Raw genomic sequence first — 19,544 nt, 5'->3', positions numbered from 1 at the left:
GATGTTAATAGAGACATGGGGAATCTAAAATTTGCATTTTTAGGGATCTTTTACTACAACATGAAATTTATGAGACATTTGCGATGTGCCTAAAAAATGCTGAATTTAAACTTTCACATTATAAACATGTCCATTACCATTCTGCATGTCTCATTTAGCTCAGTATCCACATGTTTGATGGGGCAGATCTGTGTTAAATAGGACTCATATTCCGCAGTTAAAAAACACAGTTCTTGTGCTATTGTTCTTAAGACACCAGGATATCTAGCCCATTTATTCCGCGTTAGCTTTCTGAGTTTGCTGTTCTTAGTTGTTACTTTCCCTCTCGTTTTTATGCAGTGTTGTCAGCAGGTAAGGGACCGGTTCAGAATCACTTTAAGATATTTAGGCTGGTCTGTGTGTTCTAATGTATTGCCATTTCACGCAATTTTAAGTTTTCGCTTAGCTTCTTTGCGCGAAGTTGGAAGGCACATATTTGTGTTTTAGAATGATTGAGTCTCAGGAAATTCTACAGGTAGTAGCAGTCATTGTGTTTAAGGCAGTTTCGAGTTTCTCTTCTTTAAAACTGTTTTCTTGAGCCCTTATTGCAAGATCGTTGGCATAGAGGAAGTGCTTGGTTTCAATCGGCATGGGTTGGTCATTGAATATACATATATTGAGAAGCATTGGTGCTCAAAACACTTTCCCGTGGGAGGCCGTTCTTTTAAACTATTCTCCTACTTACTTTGCTCTCTAGCATGACGAAAAATCTTCTGTATTTCAGCAAAGAATACACGACCCTAACTAGACGATGGTCATTGAGAGTATCGTACAATTTGTGAAGTAATATCTTGTGCTTTACTGTATTATAGGTTGCTGTCAGATCTACGAAAGATGCCCCTGTTATAAGTTTTTCTTCAAGTCCTCTTCAATCTGCTCTGCTAGTGCGAGGACTTGGTCGGTACAACATTTGCCGGGTCTGAATCCGTTTTTTTGTGGAATGAGGTGATTGTCAACATTTTTTTTTTATTTTTTAGGCAATATACTGCCAAAAATGGGTTATTCTTCTTTTTTGTGGTTATTTATCTTAATTTATGTATAAGTCACATCTTTTGTTTATTAATTTTACAATTAATTCAAGTGTTTTGGCTCTTACAATTTTGATATTGTTTTCAGGTAACATTCAAGAACAATGTCTATATTAAAATTCATAGACATAAAAGCCAATTTAACCCATAGTCAATTCTCTGGTGCCTACAAATGTTGTTTTAGACATCCTCCAACTCAGATTCATAAGCCAGATGTAAAACATGTGTTGGAAAGAAGTTGGGATGCTGGTTTGCAGAAAATAATAATCTGTGCTCTAGACTTAGCTGAGAGTAAAAAAGCCCTAAGAATAGCAAAAAGTGATAATAGATTGTTTACTACAGTTGGATGTGCGCCTACAAGGTGTTTACAATTTGAAGAAAATGGTGAACCTGATTTATATATTCAACAGCTAAAAGATGTAATTGTTTTAGGAAAAGAAAAAGTTGTTGCTGTTGGAGAGTGTGGCCTTAATTGTGACATGTACTACTATAACCCAATAAATATTCAATTGAAATACTTTGAAGTTCAAGTACAATTAAGTCAAGTATTCAATTTACCTTTAATAATTTATTCTCAGGGAGACAGCGCACCTAAAATGCTGCTCGACATCATACGTAAATATCCAGGAATAAAAGGTGTTATACATTGCTTCAATTCTACTATAGAAATGATGAGAAAATTTGTAGATGAAGGATTTTATATCGGATTAGACACATGGTCTTTCAGATCAGAAAAGACAATCGAAGTTGTTAAAAGAATACCTGTGGATAAAATGTTATTTCAAACAAATTGTCCTGATAGGGTAATACATCGCAGCTTCCCCCCCTATTTTCATATTTCTAGAGAGAACTTGGAGTTGTTGACAACAAAGAAACGAAAATGGAGACCCGATTTTATGGTAACTGGAAGGAGCGAACCGTGTAATATAAGGCAGATACTGGATATGGCGGCTTTCGTTACCAACATGAACAAAAACGATTTAGCAGAACAAGTTTACTGCAACACAACTCGTTTGTTCAATTTTGGGGAAAATACTTAATTTTAATCATCATATAAAAATATCTTTGTGAATAAACAGTGACTTTTGATCTGTTATCTCTCTCTTGAGTATTGATTTCCTGGAGGGAATGTAGTGGTCGTCGTGATATCGTGTATAGCCCGTCTCCATATATGTCTGTCTCAGTCTATTTCTATTACATTGTGCATAGGTGTCTTGCAAGTTTCTGTGATTTGGTCAATCCGTCTTATTGGAGATCTTTCTCGTGGTATTTGGCCTTCTACCTTCTTGAATGATGAGTTTCTACATATTGTCTATGTCTGACCTTATGACATGTCCAAAATATTTTGTTGCAATTGGATAGTATCGTACTGATCTTTAGTTATTTTGGAATATAATTATTTGTTCTACAGTCGGTCTATGGAATTCGCAACATTCTTCTCGAGTAGAACATTTCAAGGCGTTTATCTTTCTTCTTTTTGATTGCCTTAGTGTCCTAGATTCGCATCTATAACCTTGTAATCCTCCATCGGTGGCCACGTTCCAGCACAGGATTGTCCAGCTTTCTACCCCGAATATTGTTCTGAAGCTATTTTCTTGTGGCATTTTAAATTAATTACTATTTAACTGGGAATAAGCCACAATTAAAGGTTAAAATACGTTTATTGACGTTTCAATTTCCACTTCGGAAATCGTTCTCAAAATACAAACATTAGTAAATTAAACAAATTTTGTTTTTGTTACTTAGTGAAAAATTCTTCTATTAATTTAATTTTATCTGACTCATCTATATTGACAATTCAGACATACATTATACATTTTAAAGTAGACGACTTTAAAATGATATTGCCAATATTGTTGAGTTGCGTTCCTGGGACGACTTTACTTATAAGATAGTTCATTCGATTACATGAAATCAACTTTAACTTGAGAATATCCGTCAGAAAAGATCATAACATGTAATTCGTCTTTAAAAAGACAAATACATGCCATGATGACAGTAAAATTCTCCCGTTAGTGATTCCATAGTAAATTATGAGGGAAAAACCAGGAAAAAAACCTCAAATACTATCTCGACATGGTAAGTATTTGATCTTGCATTTATTTTACCTTCAATAAATACCAAATTCCGATTTTATATGTTTGTTATTTAAAAAATATAAATGATGTACTCTCTATATGTTACTGACTTACCAATACTGGTATTTTCTTTTTAATAACTTCCTCTTTCAATATGGGTAACCAGATCCTACTACATTCTGCCGAGGAATTCGCGACACAATTGGTCTCATTTAGCATAATTCAATATTCAATATTCAACTCAACAATATTGGCAATATCATTTTAAAGTCGTCTACTTTAAAATGTATAATGTATGTCTGAATTGTCAATATAGATGAGTCAGATAAAATTAAATTAATAGAAGAATTTTTCACTAAGTAACAAAAACAAAATTTGTTTAATTTACTAATGTTTGTATTTTGAGAACGATTTCCGAAGTGGAAATTGAAACGTCAATAAACGTATTTTAACCTTTAATTGTGGCTTATTCCCAGTTAAATAGTAATTAATTCTACCCCGAATTTTTTAAATTGTTTACCAAAACTGGCTAATGTCTCCTTCATCACCACTTTTGGTCTATGGAAGATACAGACCAGCATTCTCGGATTTAGGCAGTTCTTCAGTCTTAATAGCTTTCCACTTTCTTTTTTCTTCAAACCGTATGTTATATTAAAAAAACTTGCTTCACACATTTCAACTCTTAAGTATCCGTCCATGAGCCAACATTCTTCATGTCGAGCCTCACTTAGAACTCAATAAGTTTTATTAGGGCCTCTTTATGAGTCACCATTGCGTCATCAGGTTTCCTCATCTTCGTAGTTTTCTCTTCAGGGTTAACTTTGTTAGATGCAGTCCGATTATCAGTTTGCCTCACATTATTTCTACCGCGAGAAGTAGTTGAATGTTTATATAGTACGACTACTTTGCCACATCCTGCTCCTTCATATTTTTTGAGCTTTCTTCTTTCTGCTCGGAGTGACTACTGCCGAGATACCTTCTTTGTAGAGTACTCGAATGATCTTTAATGTTGGTTTTTGTCCCGATATTATAGGGACTAGTAGCTGTTCCTTAGTTTTCTAGTAAAATTTTAGAAGTTGTAACTATTATAGTTTGTTACGGGTAGCTCTTTTAGAAGAAAGACTAGTAAAACTCAGGTTTGATAAAAATAAAAATATATTTGGAAAAAATAAATATCAAAATAAAATTATATTTAAGATAATAGAAATCAAACGCCAATCCTACGGCGACGGCGACTCACATAGAGTATGATTTAAAAGGAGATGTAGCCTAGAGCCTGAAGTAGACTATTTGTGACAAACCCCGATATGACGTCAAGGTGGAACGTCACAATGGGATATTTTAAGTTTTTACTTGTTATCATTCTCTGCAAATGCTGCAGTTAATCATGTAATATGGCCCAAATAAGTTTGAACGGCTGTTGAATTTTTCAATTTTGTCCATTATTAATGTAATCATTGACTAAGTATTATCGGATATAAGGAGTTATAAAGAGGGGTAAAATTACGCACTTAGTTGATTGTTGAAAGATTGAAAAAAATATAAACTCAAAATTCCTCAGTAACATTCTTTACTCATCTGAGACAAGTCTAACAAAATTTTATTAACTAACATCAAACTTTAAATTTAAAAGGGAAATTCCTTTAACATCAAAATTATTTTAGTATTATACTACAATTTAAAAAACGCCATTGGCATAATCTTAAGATCTATGGTAGTAAGAATACGCACCACAGAGAGTCTGGCAATGATCACAAACAAAATGATCGATGTTGGAGATCGTCAATGTCAAACATAAATTCTGTTTTTCTTTTTGTTATCTTGTTCTCCTGTGTTTCTCGTTCTTTTTATTCCAACATAGGTACAACATATTCGAATATAACGATTTCAGATAGTTGTAAAAGCCTTTTCGCTCTTAATATTCTCTCATCCCCGCTTTTAGAAGTGGTATAATGGAATTAATATCAACAATTGATTTGTTTTCAATTTAAGATCGCTCCGATCTTGCTGATATTTAAGTTTATTTTCTTCCAAAAATTCAGATGAAAGATCTTTAGTTTGAAGTGAATTTCAGTATTTTTCTCCGGCTTAGCTGGCGTAATATTTCTTCGGTCAGCGGATCGAATTGGAGCTTCTGTCGGCCATTCATTTATAACTACTAACAAAGGCACATAAAGTTGTTCGGATATAACATCTGGAAGAAGATGTTTCATTCCAGTGCCATTTTCCACATTCTTCCTTTATTTCTAACAAAATTATTTCTGTGTATATATTAAAAAGTTTTTTTGTATCAATGTAAATTATCGTTGTGAAATCTACAATTACTGTAAAAATGATGGGTATAATTAATTGTTAATCTTTAATACACTTCTCCAAGAAATTAACGCACCACTTCAATAAATTAATTTTATTTGTAAACAGGCAAAGAATAAAAAATAAAACTTCACCAGGTTTATTCTACATTTTATTAGTAATTATAACAATTTGTCTAATCATCAGAAAATGCTGAAGTACAGAAGCAAGAAAAATAAAACGGAAAATTCTAAAAAAATCATGATAAAAAAGTAAACTAAAATATGAAAAAAGTCTTAATAACGAGTGTTTCCCCCTCTACTACGTATAACAGCCTCACATAGTTGGCCCATACTTAAAATGAATTGCCGTATTTTATTTTGGTCTAGTTCTCTCCAAATCTGGATCAGCCTCTCTCCCACTTCCTGTAAGTTGTTTGGTTGAATCAGTGTCGCTCTTAATCGCCTACCAAAGATATCCCAGAGATTTTCAATCGGATTTAAATCCGGACTATGTGCTGGCCATTCCATAGTGTTAATTTCTACCTCTTCTAGATAATTTCTGACGATCATTGCAGCATGAGGTCTGGCATTATCTTGCATTAGTAAGAAATTTTCACTGATATAAGGAGCGAATGGTACTACAGGTTGCTCCAGGATCTCCAATATGTATCTTTCAGCTGTAACAGTTCCATTTTGTATGACCACTAGGTCCATACGTGCGGTCAAAGAAATACCACCCCACACCATAACGGATCCTCCACCAAAAAATGTGGTGTATGAGAAGTTACACTGAGTATACCGTTCGTTGGGTCGTCGCAACACACGAACACGTCTGTCATTATTGTACAAACAAAATCGGGATTCATCAGTAAATAGCACTCGTTCCCAGTCAGCCTCTAACCAATTAACGTATTCTCTGGCAAAATGTTGTCTCCCCCTTCGATGCTCTGCAGTTAATAGAGGACCTCGCTCGGTAATCCTAGGTGTTAAGTTGTATTCCCTAAGTCGCTGGCGAACAGTTTCAGTACTAATTTGTGTAGCATGCACGTCTCGAAGCTGAATTTGTAGACTTCGATGTGTTACAAAACGTTGTCGAAGAGCAGAAATTCTTAAAAATCGATCTTCAATAGGGGTAGTTACCCGGTTTCGTTCTTGCCCTGGTCTGCGAGTATGATCACCTGTTTCGAAGAATCTTTCTAACACCCGTGAGACGGATGTGTGGGACACATTAAATCGACGACCAATTCTTCGGTAACTCCAGACTTCTTCAGGCAGTATCACTGCTTGGGCACATTCATCTCGGGTTAAATTACGTGATTGACACTCCATAATAAACACAATTAACAATAATCATTAATTAAACAGTAGCCGAATAAAATTCGTGAACACTTGGAAATTAGTATATTTATAGAATTAGTACATTTTTTGCTTCTTTTTGTTTTGTTGCAAAAAAAATTATAGCGATAAAATACACTCAATAAATTAGAGTGTACAAATAGCATATACAAGGGGCTTGCAAAATATAACATTACAATGGAATTTTTTATTAACGCTAAAAAAATATTTTAATATTTCAAAGTGGTGCGTTAATTTATGGAGAAGTGTATATAGACTTGAATATTTTTAGAGATATAGACTTTAAAATGGAATTGCACCAAGACAGTTTTTTTTAATTGAGATGAAAGTGGCTTTTTTCGAAAGATAATGTTTTGTCATTTCTATACCTCTAAAAAATACCCGTTACATTATATACTTTTTTAATTTATGTTTATTGCATTTACCTTTTTGTAATTTTACTTCATGCCTACATATTAAAATCTATTTTTGTTTTTTCCTTTTTATTTAAAGGTTAAGAAGGCAAAATATACCTACATAAAACACCAGTTACCATTTTAAATGAATGGGATTTGATTAAAATATAATAATTATATTCATAGTCAATTATTATTATACAGTGTGTCCGTAAAGTATGGAATAAATTCGATATTTCCTAAATAAAAAGCCTTTTTTAAAAAAATCTAAAACACATCGATTTTTAAATTTAATGTTCTACATTTTACAATAAAATTTCATTATACAAGGTGATACATATTACAGTGATTACGTCATCGGCTCTTTTTTTAAATGTAACACAGTGTATTTTAGAACATTTTTAGATCGATAAAAATGAGCTGATTTTAAAAAAGCATAATGCTGGGGGTCTAACGGATATAATTTGAAAGACATTAAATTAATTTTTATTGATTTATAATATTAATAAATTATAATAAATAACTTAAAAGTAATCCAGTAATTAATACATGACTTAATCTTAAATGTTCGAATTGTAGCCCTTGTTGTATTTGACAGTAACCCAAACGTTGTACAAATTCTTATAGAACCTTGTCTATGCTTTCTTGACAAATATTGTTTATTTCTTTACGAATTATTGTTTTTAAGTCTCCAACATTTGCAGGTTTCGTTTTATAAACAACATTCTTTAAATAACCCTACATAAAGCACGTGGTGTTCGTGTGTATTAAGGTATAAAAAAAATTGCTTATTACAAGCTTAAATTTTTATTTTAAGAAGATCTTTTCGGAATTAAATCATTCCATCATCAGTTAACTAAAAGAGAGAGTAAAAATACCAATATTAAAAAACACAAGTTAAAATTTAAATATATAGAAAGAAACACGTTGGTTTTTTACTACTTACATAAAAAGTTGTTAAAAAACATTGTATGGCCACTTAAAAAAAAACTTTCGAAGGACATCCGTATTAAAATATAATCCTCATGGTTTTATCAAGGTAAATGCAATAGACTTAACTTATTGATTATTAAAAACTGAAGATAGGGGCATCTTACATGACCCCCTGTAGCTGGTGAAGTTTTTTCGACTTACATTACCTCTGATCTGTTCTGGAGTCTTGGGCTAACCAAAGACCATTTGGGGCTAACTGATATAAAGATGGTATGAAAAATCAGTTAGTACCCATCAATGTCAAGTTGAATGATGTAGTAGGAGCAAAAGTCCTTGTGCTTAAGTTTGTGAATAGGCAGTTTTTAGTGAAGTATTGTGTTTTGTGTGTAGTAAAATCAATAGCAATTTTTGGTATTTTAAAGAGGTGGTAGAATGTAAAACAATGAGTGACTGTGATGTAAAATAAATTTGGTATACCAGGGTAAGGCAAAATTTAAGTTAGGTAGTTGAAATTAATAAATCATTTGGAAGCGGTAAAGAGAATGTTATTACCTAATTGTTTCCTTGTATGAAGTAGATATAGATAAAAGTTGGTTTGAAATTTGTGGAAGATGAATCGAGGAAAAAGAAATAAAAGAAAGAGAAAGAAAAGGTAGTAGGAGATGAATGTAAAGATGTAAGCTGGGGATACTGAAACTGATTGTGATAAGAGATTGATAGATGTAGTGTGAGTATTTATAAGAAAACCTGTGTGATTAGTCAGATGGTAGTTATTGGAGAGGATGAGAAATGGGATATTGGAAAAGGGATGTTAGTGTATTAATGGTGACAAGAATAGAGTTAAGTATGGTGGATTAAATAAGGTGATATTAAGGTATGGGAAATAGAAAGAAATGTAGAAGTAAGTAAAACTGGATGTGTAGTTAACAGAAAGAAAGTTAGATCAGGAAAATAATTGTCGATGAAGTGGAACAAAGTCTCTATTTATGCTGGTGTGACGATTAACACAATTGGGACTGTTTTTCTTTTCCTTGACTATTTCCAAATCCTCAAAAAGGTCAAGTTTGAGATAATCTCTACCTGGGATGTTATGAAGAAGAGAAATATCCTACATAAAATAATCCAAAGGATTGAGGTCTGGCGACCTCGCTGCCATTCAATATGTCCACGTCTTCCAATCCACCTGTTGTACTGGGGAATAAATTAACTAAAGTATGTACGAGATACCCACTTAAAAACTGAAGGTATGCTGGCTCGTTTAAATTAACTTCGAAATAGTAGGGTCCAATGATTTTATTTCTTACAATGCCAGCCTATACGTTTACCTTTTGCGGGTATTGTGTATGATGTTCCCGCATCCAGTTAAAGTTTTCTTTTGCCTAGTATCTACAATTCTGACAGTTGACCTCGCCATTTAATTTGAATGTAGCCTCATCAGAAAAAATAATATTTTGAACCAAGAGAGGGTTTCGGTGGCTGTTATCCATCATTATTTCGCAAAGTTGTATTCTTTTAACTGGATCATCCTCGTTTAAGTCCTGTACAACTGTGCATTTTACTTACTTTACTTACTTTTACGTACTTTGTGTACCGTTGTTTTGCAAACATCGAGATCACTACCAACCTTACGAACAGAAGTGTGTGCATCTTCTTCAAAAGCAAGTAGAACATCTAATGTTGTAACATAATTTACAGAGGGACGACCTGATTTGCGTGCATTTTCAACCGTACCAGTTTCTCGAAATTTCTTTTCAATCTTACTTACTGTTGACTGCGTGATTGGTATTTCTGGATATTTATCATTAAATAAATTACACATTTCCGTCAGAGTTCGCGATTTGTCTCCATACATAATCATCATGAGTATCTCAATTCTTTGCTTTACACTCAAATTAATTTCTACTTAAAATAAATTCTAAGCAATAATACAGAACATTCACGAATTAATACAATTATTGTACTACTTAATTGTTATTGAACGTTACTAAAAATAATTACAGTTTACCAAAAACTAGTATAATACTTTTTTGCAATTGATAATAAATATAACTTATTGTCTAAGCGCATATCTTTCAAATTATATCCATTAGACCCGAGTATTATACTTTTTTGAAATCAGCTCATTTTTATCGATCTAAAAATGTCTTAAAATACAGGGTGTAACATTTAAAAAAATGTGTATCACCTTGTATAATGAAATTTTATTGTAAAATGTAAAACATTAAATTTAAAAATCAGCGTGTTTTAGATTTTTTTAAAAAGGCTTTTCTTTTAGGAAATATCGAATTTATTCCATACTTTACGGACACACTGTATACTACTTGAGTGTACGTCAAGTTTAAGTAGTTTAAAATTGTTTGAAAAAAGATATCGAGTCAGTGACAAGTCTCATATTTTACTAATAATCCTTAATTTAATGTATTAATGTAATTATAATATACATATACATTTATAACCTATATAATGTAATGTATGATTTTTTGTACTAAATTTCATTAAAGTATTATATTAAAAGTGATTGTATTATTAAATACATAAAGTGGTGTTGAAATGTCGGGACTGAGGTCTGCGGCTTGAATTTTAAACTACATTTATTCCATCACTTCGATATTTCGTTACGAAATGTATTTAATTTTTTGAAACAAATTACATCAGAACGGCACTAGGTATTCTACGAAAGAGCAGAAAGGCACTGATTTAGGCCTTTTTCCCACATGTGTTACTAGGCCCAACGAGTATGGAACCAAATGTTAGATATTTTTTAGTTTATCAGAATTTTAAAATATTACAGTACATGTCTTAACTTGCAAGATCTTGACATCTGATAAATTATATGTGTGGCCTGTTGTATTGGTCGTTAGTACACAAAAATACTGTAACACTGCACTGAAACTACGTACATAAAATGTTGAAGAAAAATATAAATGATAACAGGTGTTTTCCCCTACATAGATCACCACCATAGTTCCGGTCTTCTTGCTGATCAGAGGAAAAGTAACTCTCGGAAGAAAAATTCCTTTTTACTTCTTATTTTAAACAAATACTTAAAATTTTTCGCGTTCGAAATTTCTTGAAGCGTTAAATAGGAACTTATAAGATATTCAGAGAAACGATTACTCAAGACAATTTGGGCTGAATAAAATAAACATTTTTAAATCAATACTGACACTTCTATTAATATTCCTAACAATATCAATGTAAATAATTATTATAATTGTGTTATTAATATTCATATGTAGATTTTTCTAGTGTTAAATTCACGAGAGTAACTTTAAAGTGTTTAATAAAAGTTCATAAGTAAAGTTTATCCATATATTCTTTTTAACATACAAAACGGCTGCAGAAAAAATATTGTACGTAACACGATCCAAAAGTAATTTTACGGGACTTGCAGGATTCCAGGACTCGCCTACGGCTCGCCCTGGAAACTTCGGGACTCTTTCGGGACTCGTTACGTAAATTACTATTTATTACCAAAGCTGATGCTTTTTTAGAAACTAATGAGTATCCTAATATCCATGGCAAAGAAAAAAGATTACCAATATATAAAGCTAATTTTCAGGTAACATTAAATAAACCAAGTCATTATACCAAAGTACACAGAATCCCCACAAATAAACTTTGTCTTACTTAGATCCATATTGAGTGACTATAATGATCACGTAATAATGTATACCGATGGTTCCAAAAAAGAGGATGGTGCCACAGGTTGCGCTGTTTACATTCCACATAAAAGCGAATCTTTGAAAATTAAACTTCCATCACATTGTTCAATATATACTGCTGAAGCGGTAGCTATCGAAAAAGCAATAGATTGGCTAGATTCACACAATTTAAATAAAGCAGTAATATTATCAGATTCATTATCGGTCATTAAAGGATTAAACTCAGATATGACTCAACATAAAAGAAATAATATTCTTTGTGCTATTAAAAATAAAACATATAGTAAAGATATTACAGTTACTTGGGTTAAAAGTCACATTGGTATCGAGGGAAATGAACTGGTTGACCAGCTTGCTAAAGATGCGACCCATGTTGGACTCTATATTCCCATATTTACATTGGAGGACTTACAACAACATTATTATAACAAAATTTTTATAAATTGGAAAGAAAAATGGAAAAACATAGCAACGAATTCAAATAATCAATATTATACTATCCACCCTACCTTGCCACGAGATGTTGACTATATTTTCAAATATGCAATGCCAAAGAAGTTAACAGCCACAATTACACGACTGAAAACTAATCACGGTGCATTCCCAGCTCACTTGGCTAAGTTAAATATTATCCCTTCTGGGGTATGCTCATGCGATAATATATCACAATGTGACATCAACCATATTCTTTTTAAGTGCGATAAACATAGGTATGAAACAGATCAGCTGTATTCAAAACTATCAGAACTTAAAAATCAGACTCCCATAAACATCACCCATTTACTCTCCTTAGATAGTAGAGAAGTATACGAACTAATATGTAACTTTTTATTTAAAGTTGGTTACATTATTTAAAAACTAATATCTTACATTACAATTCTGTGGCTAAAGGACTAGTTTCCAAGCCAACTCACCAAACACACACACACATATTTATTACCATAGCTCAATTCTAATTTGGATATTTTTTAGGTGCCTACATAATATTCACAAGTAATGTCTACATTAAAACTAATTGACGTAAACGGAAATCTTACTAATAATGAGTACTCAGGTTGTTATGGAAATACGACAACTAAGATTCACAAACCAGATTTACAACAAGTTTTAGAAAGAAGTTGGGAAGCAGGTTTGCATCGGATAATTATTTGTGTACAAGATCTAACTGAAAGTAGAAAAGGCTTAAAAATAGCACGACGTGACAAGAGATTATTTACTACAGTTGGTTGTGCTCCTATAAATTGTTTACAATTTGAAGAAAATGGAGAACCTGATTTATATTTACACCAACTGAAAGATATAATTACTTTAGGAAAAGAAAAAGTTGTTGCTATCGGCGAGTGTGAGATTAATAGTTTCATGACGTACTATTGTCCATTAAACATTCAACTGAAATACTTAAAAATTCAAGTACAAATGAGTATATTATTTGATTTACCATTAATCATATCCTTGCATGGAAATGATACTCCTAAACTACTGCTTAATATCACACGTTGCTATCCAAAATTAAGAGCAGCTGTATACTGTTTTGATCCTTCCGTAGAAATGATAAAAAAAGTTGTAGACGCAGGATTTTATATCGGGTTAGATACATGGTCCTTTCTGTCGGAAGGGACGATTGAAGCCGTTAAAATAATACCTTTAGACAAGATTCTATTTCAGACAAGCTGTCCATCTAATGTAATCCATCACAGCTTTCCTACATATTGGCATGTTTCTAAAGAGAACTTAGACCTGTTGAGAACAAAGAAAGAAAAATGGAGGCCAGATTTTATGGTAACCGGAAAGAACGAACCATGTAATGTAAGACAAGTACTTGATATGGCGGCTTTTGTTACTAACATGAACAAAAATGATTTAGCAGAACAAGTTTATCAAAACACAATGCACTTATTTTTTCCCGAAGAAATTGCGGTAAAAATGGTATAATATGAGGTCTTGTCTTGTTACTAATTCTGAAGCACCCTTTATATTTTAGCAGTTATAAGCTATCACACTCTGGTGTGTGATGTTGCTAAACGTCGTTATTACATAATTTATATTTGAAATGAGATTTGATGTATGTGGATCGTATTCAGTCTTAAAGTGTGAAAATTTTTCAAAAAAACTAAACAAAATATGCTTCAAAATATTTAAAAAATTGTGGTATAATCAGAGATATTACAAATCAATAAAAGTTATTTTGGAAAGTACGTTGTCTCCATTATTGAATATCCACTCAGGAGCTGCAATGCAGAAAATTGTGTTGGTATTGTCGCTAAAAGAATAAGGAAAGAAAACGATTGTTAAATGGTCTTCCCTCCATGTCCATCCCCATTTCATTTTATTTTATTATATTAAGAAACACGTATGGGACTGCGTTTATTACTCCACGAAGTGTGTGATCGCGCGATCTGGTGTTACATTGAGTGTCAGTTGTTTTTATTTTTTCATACCCCTGCGCGATTCACCGCACAGATCATACGTCTGTAGCCTGCCATAAGAAAGCTATGCTTCCAAAAATTACGATCACATTTGGAGTTCATTCACTATTTCAAATCCTAGGAGATACTGAGAAGTCAAAATATTAATTATTCACTTATTCGCTTGATAAACAAAAGGAAGAAGGTAATTGAAAACAACTAACTAGGATTTGAATAAATACATCAGGCTTTTAATTTTGATGCGCAGGTTTGGGAACACCTATTTGAGAGAAGCTTATGTTTATGACTGGGCCATTACTGCCTATTTAATGAGTATTAATTACGTTCTGGGTCGTTGTTTCAACTGTAGTGGCGGAAATTTCTAGGAATAGTAAAGCCTCGCCAAACAAAGCAGTGGCGTTCCAAAAAATACTTATTATTTAAATCAAATTGTTAAAGATAGGTAGACACAATTTATTAAACAATGATATTAGATTATATTTTTGGCAATATTGTACTACATTTTAATACGTATTATTATAATATATCACATACATATATTGTCTGTATGTGAAACCATAGATACGTATTACAGATTACAGTATTAATAAATATTAATTACAAAGATTGTTTTAACTTTAAAACCTTTATTATTTATATTATTACTCACTTAAACGTGACAAAGTTAAATAGAAGAGAATTAGAATAGAATACGAAATGATTGTAATAAAGTAAAAAAAATAATACATACATAGGTACAGGCCAGTTTGGAAAACTTAAATTCACATAGATTACATACGTGCATAAATTATATTATTCCCTTTCATAATCAGATTCACTGTCGTCACTAGAATCATTTAATTCAATCCTTAATTCTTCATTAATTACATCTATGCGACGTTCACTTTCCAAATACTTAAGTATCTTCAACCGTGACAACATGTCCGCAACACTTCTACGTCTTCTAACTTAAAATAAACGTTTTGTTTTGCAACTTCATTTTTTATTTGCGCCCAAACCATTTCTATAGGGTTCAAGTCTGGATGATATGGCGGACGTTTTAAAGAAACATGTCCGCATTCTTGCAGCACTTTGTCAAATTTATATTGAATATGATCTTGTATGTGTCGTTTGATGATTTCATACAATTGCGGTTTTAACATTGACGTTACAAATGGTAATTTTTTTTCTGTCAACCAAGATATCATATCCATTTTTTTAGAATTACTGGTGGGTGCTTTGTACATTATGATATGACGCATTATCGTAAAAACAACAGATCCAACAAGCAAATTGAAGATTAACTGTTCTTTTATCCATTTTTCATAATTTTCGGAATTCATATCATCATGATAATCTCCTGTCTTAGCTCCTGACTTAAAAACAAAAGGGCATTCTGTATGAAACCCATCTCCCCACCACCATGTACGATAACCAACCTACTTCCTTTTGAAATGCTTTTGAACAATCCTTTGCCACTGTCATCTGTCCAGCTATTTGGCGTAGTGTGTCCTGCTAATACATAAGTTTCATCAACATATACAATTGACTTACCTTCGCTTCTGTAATATTTAATTTTGTCCAAATGTTTAATGCGTAGAGTACGAATATCATTCCGTTCATTTAATAAACGTCGATTATCTTTCGTTTGTTTCCATTTAAATCCCAAATCATCTTTCACAATTCTGTAGAGAGAACTCACACTTCCAGTACCCCTCTTCAATCCTTTTCTGCAAAAGCTTCGATGATACACGACAACGTTCAGTCTAATGAAAACGATGAATGGTATTTCCAATTAACTGTTTGTTTTACTTCTTCAAGTCTGTCACGGTTGCTTTCCTTTTAGCAAGTGTTGTAGCTGGAAATTTTAGTGTATTATTTGACTCAGCGTTTGTTAACATACTCGCTTGTTGAGTGATCATTTCTACTGTACGTAAAGATACTCCAGTAGCTTCACTCACACGCTGTTTAATACTGGTTCAATTATCTTTGGGAAATAGTATTTGCATATACTTAAATACATTGTAAACTATTCCTTTGGATTCTGGTGTTAATCTGATCTGTTTACTCGTACTGCACTTAACCATCTCCATTCTACAAAATAGTTCTAATACGAGTGGTAGCACCTTTCTTGTTGAGACTCGACAACATAATGAGACTAAATTACGAACTCGTTTGAAATCCAGTGACTAGAAATTCTCGGAAATAATTATTATCAGTTCTTTGTATGTCCTTAATAAGTCGTTAAGGAGTCATTAATAATGACTTCATAATTACGGTTTCAAGGTTAGTGATACTAAATTAGAAATTAACTTTAACCAAACTTTATAGAGTATCAAATATTAAAGATGGTATTATAACAAACAAAAAGTTTGATATCTATAAAACAATCTGTGTACAATCAAACTCCATTTATTATTTAAGTAATAATTTTGTAATTAGTGCGATTTCAAATAATTTAATTTGTTTAATACCGCAACGCCACTGTATGGGTCTGATCATAGATATTCTATTGTCTGCGCGATCAACTATTTCGTGGAAAGGATTGCCACTTGTTTTGAAATAAGCTGTATGTCGATTGGTAGTTTATCTATATCTCTTTAGCAACGCATTACGCATATGGCGCTGTACTTTGTTCATAGATATAATAGTACGGGAGGTAACGTTGCGTTTTCATATGAATTTTATACCCAATAAATTTTATTTGATAGCAAAATAGACATCGGACGCCGCACTTGCGGTGGCATTAGAATTTAGCGGGCCACCCCAAATTTTAGTATTCTAATATTTAGAGGGCTCAATAGTAGAATAAATTTAAAATCACGACTGAATTCCTACGTTGCGTTTGTCGCCATATTGAATTTAAAGGAGAACCATTTTTGCTCAATATCTTCGCCATTTTCAACTTTTAGGCAAAAATGGAAGGAACTGAAATTGTTGCAAATACGATCAATTTCTCTATTACAATTTTTTTCGTGCGGTTGATATTTTCCGAGTTAAGGTGGAAAATAGTGAATGCGGAAGTACGCATAATTATTGAATTATTGCGTTTATTATTAATTTTACGCTATAATTTTACATAAACAAAAATGGAGAGAATTATATTTTATACAATTTTGATTTCTTTCATTTTTTGCTAAATCAATATTAAAAGTATTAGGTTCGATCCTGATTATGGCTTACTGCTAATGACATCAGCGTCTAGGGTTCGTTAATAGCTTGTGCGTCGATTACCTTAAATGTTGATTTTAGCAGAAAAAATCAAAGAAATCAAAATTGTATAAAATATAATTTTCTCCATTTTTGTTTATGTACAATTATGTCGTAAAGTTAATAATTACGCGCACCCCCCTTCCATTTTTCACATTAACTCGGAAAATACCGACCACATGAAAAATTTTGTAAAAAATTGTAGTAAATCACATCTGCAACATTTTCACTTTTGTCAAAGTTGAAAATGGCGGACATATTAAGCAAAAACGGTTCTCCTTTAAATTTAAGATTGGGGGCTAACACAGCGGTTGAATTCAGTCGCGATTTTAAATTTACACTACTATTGACCCCCCCCCTTAATACCTTCCCGACTGGACTATTAAGCACATTTTTTTATACGACTTTTATATGCTGTCACCTTTAACTGCGGCAACTGACGCCCATTTTGCTGACCATCGACCACTATTCGACTGCTACAAATAAAATTTATTCAGTATCAAATTCCTACGAAAACACAACGCTACCTCCCGTATGTCTAGTTACGCTAGAGTCCATCTAGAGTCAAAGCTCATCGCGAATATTAATCATAGACATAGACTCATGTTAGTTTGGTCACACAATAAATAACAATCAGAATGCCCACTCTGAGATGCCGCCCTTGAAGTTTGTCAGAATGCGATCGCCATATTTTAAACGACAAGCTACTACAGAACCATAATTTTTTTTATACATCCTTGTCAACATTTTCAACTTTTATTAACATTGTATTCTCGAGTACGACTATTTTCTACATTAAAATATACCTATAAATCGTAATTTTATTGAAAATTGATTAAATTAATTAAACATACATATAGTCAAGAAAATCCCAAAATATACTGCAAAACCAAAGATTTTGAACATTTTATTAGCATTGAAACTTATGAACAATTTAAGTGTCGTGTGGATGACGTAATCCCTCCTTTAAAATGTGAGCATGTGATTAGTCTAGAGACAACCTCTCCTATCTAGTAATCTTGACCACAGTGTTCGGTGTCACTGCCACAAGTGGTTCAATCACAGAATACACCATCATCCACATCACATGATACTATGATACTATGAAGAAGATAAGATATTGCGCATAAGGGTGGATTTTCACAGGTCCGATATCCGACGGTACGATGATACGATATAAATTTCAGCGAATTTCATTGGTTGAAAAATGACAGGTGGGATTTTCGTACGAAATTAAAAGTCATCGGAAGAAGTTAAAAATATTTTAACTTTTGCACGAAAATCGGATGAATTTTAACATTGTTGACATTCTAACTTAAACCTTAGCCTACTTTCGTCGACTGTTTATGTTTACTATTTGAAATATATTTAAAATGGAACAAAGACCTAATTGTTATATTAATGCAATGAATAAAGTATTGGTTTTGGGTCTTCTGCACTATGTGAGACAAAAACGACGAGAACGTAGATAAATATAATATATACATATATATTATATCAAACAAAACAGCTAACATTTATTGTCAGTTAATTGTAATAATATATGTCATATATAATATGTATGATGTGTCAGATTATTGGATGGATTAATACATAGATAAATAATATATAATTTCAATTAACTGTCAATAAATGTTAGCTGTTTTGTTTGATATAATATATATTTATATTATATTGAGCTACGTTCTCGTCGTTTTTGCCTCACATAGTGTAGAAGACCCAAGAGCAACACTTTATTTCATTGCATTTATATAATGATTAGGTCATTGTTCCATTTTAAATATATTTCAAATAGTAAACATAAACACTCCACAAAAATAAGATTAAGGGTTAAGGTTCAAGTTAGAATGTCAACAATGTCAAAATTCATCCGATTTTCGTGCAAAAGTTAAAATATTTTTAACTTCTTCCGACGACTTTCCTACGAAAATCCCACCTGTCATTTTTCAACCAATGAAATTCGCTGAAATTTATATCGTATCATCGTATCGTCGGATATCGGACCTGTGAAAATCCACCTTAAGTCGTGACGAAGAGTTGCACGTTCGTAATGTCAGTTTTTTGTATGTGTTAATAAATATTGTTTAATAAATAGTTTGGAGATATCCTTTTGTGTACGATTACTGTAATTATTAAACCTT

At 32.3% G+C, this 19,544-nt stretch overlaps 1 protein-coding gene across 1 annotated transcript in view; it reads left to right on the top strand.

The window, feature by feature from the left end:
• Positions 1–274: 274 nt before the first annotated feature.
• LOC140443838 (deoxyribonuclease TATDN1-like) overlaps positions 275–19,544 on the top strand; it is a 40,105-nt gene continuing 20,835 nt past the window's right edge. Inside the window, exon 1 of the mRNA XM_072535312.1 lies at positions 275–1,682. Coding sequence (XP_072391413.1) covers positions 1,172–1,682 — 511 coding nt within the window. The 5' untranslated portion in view covers positions 275–1,171. The remainder of the gene's footprint in view (positions 1,683–19,544) is intronic.

Source organism: Diabrotica undecimpunctata, chromosome 6, assembly GCF_040954645.1.
Source record: "Diabrotica undecimpunctata isolate CICGRU chromosome 6, icDiaUnde3, whole genome shotgun sequence".
Lineage (NCBI taxonomy): Eukaryota > Metazoa > Arthropoda > Insecta > Coleoptera > Chrysomelidae > Diabrotica > Diabrotica undecimpunctata.
This window is presented reverse-complemented; position numbering and strand designations above follow the sequence as displayed.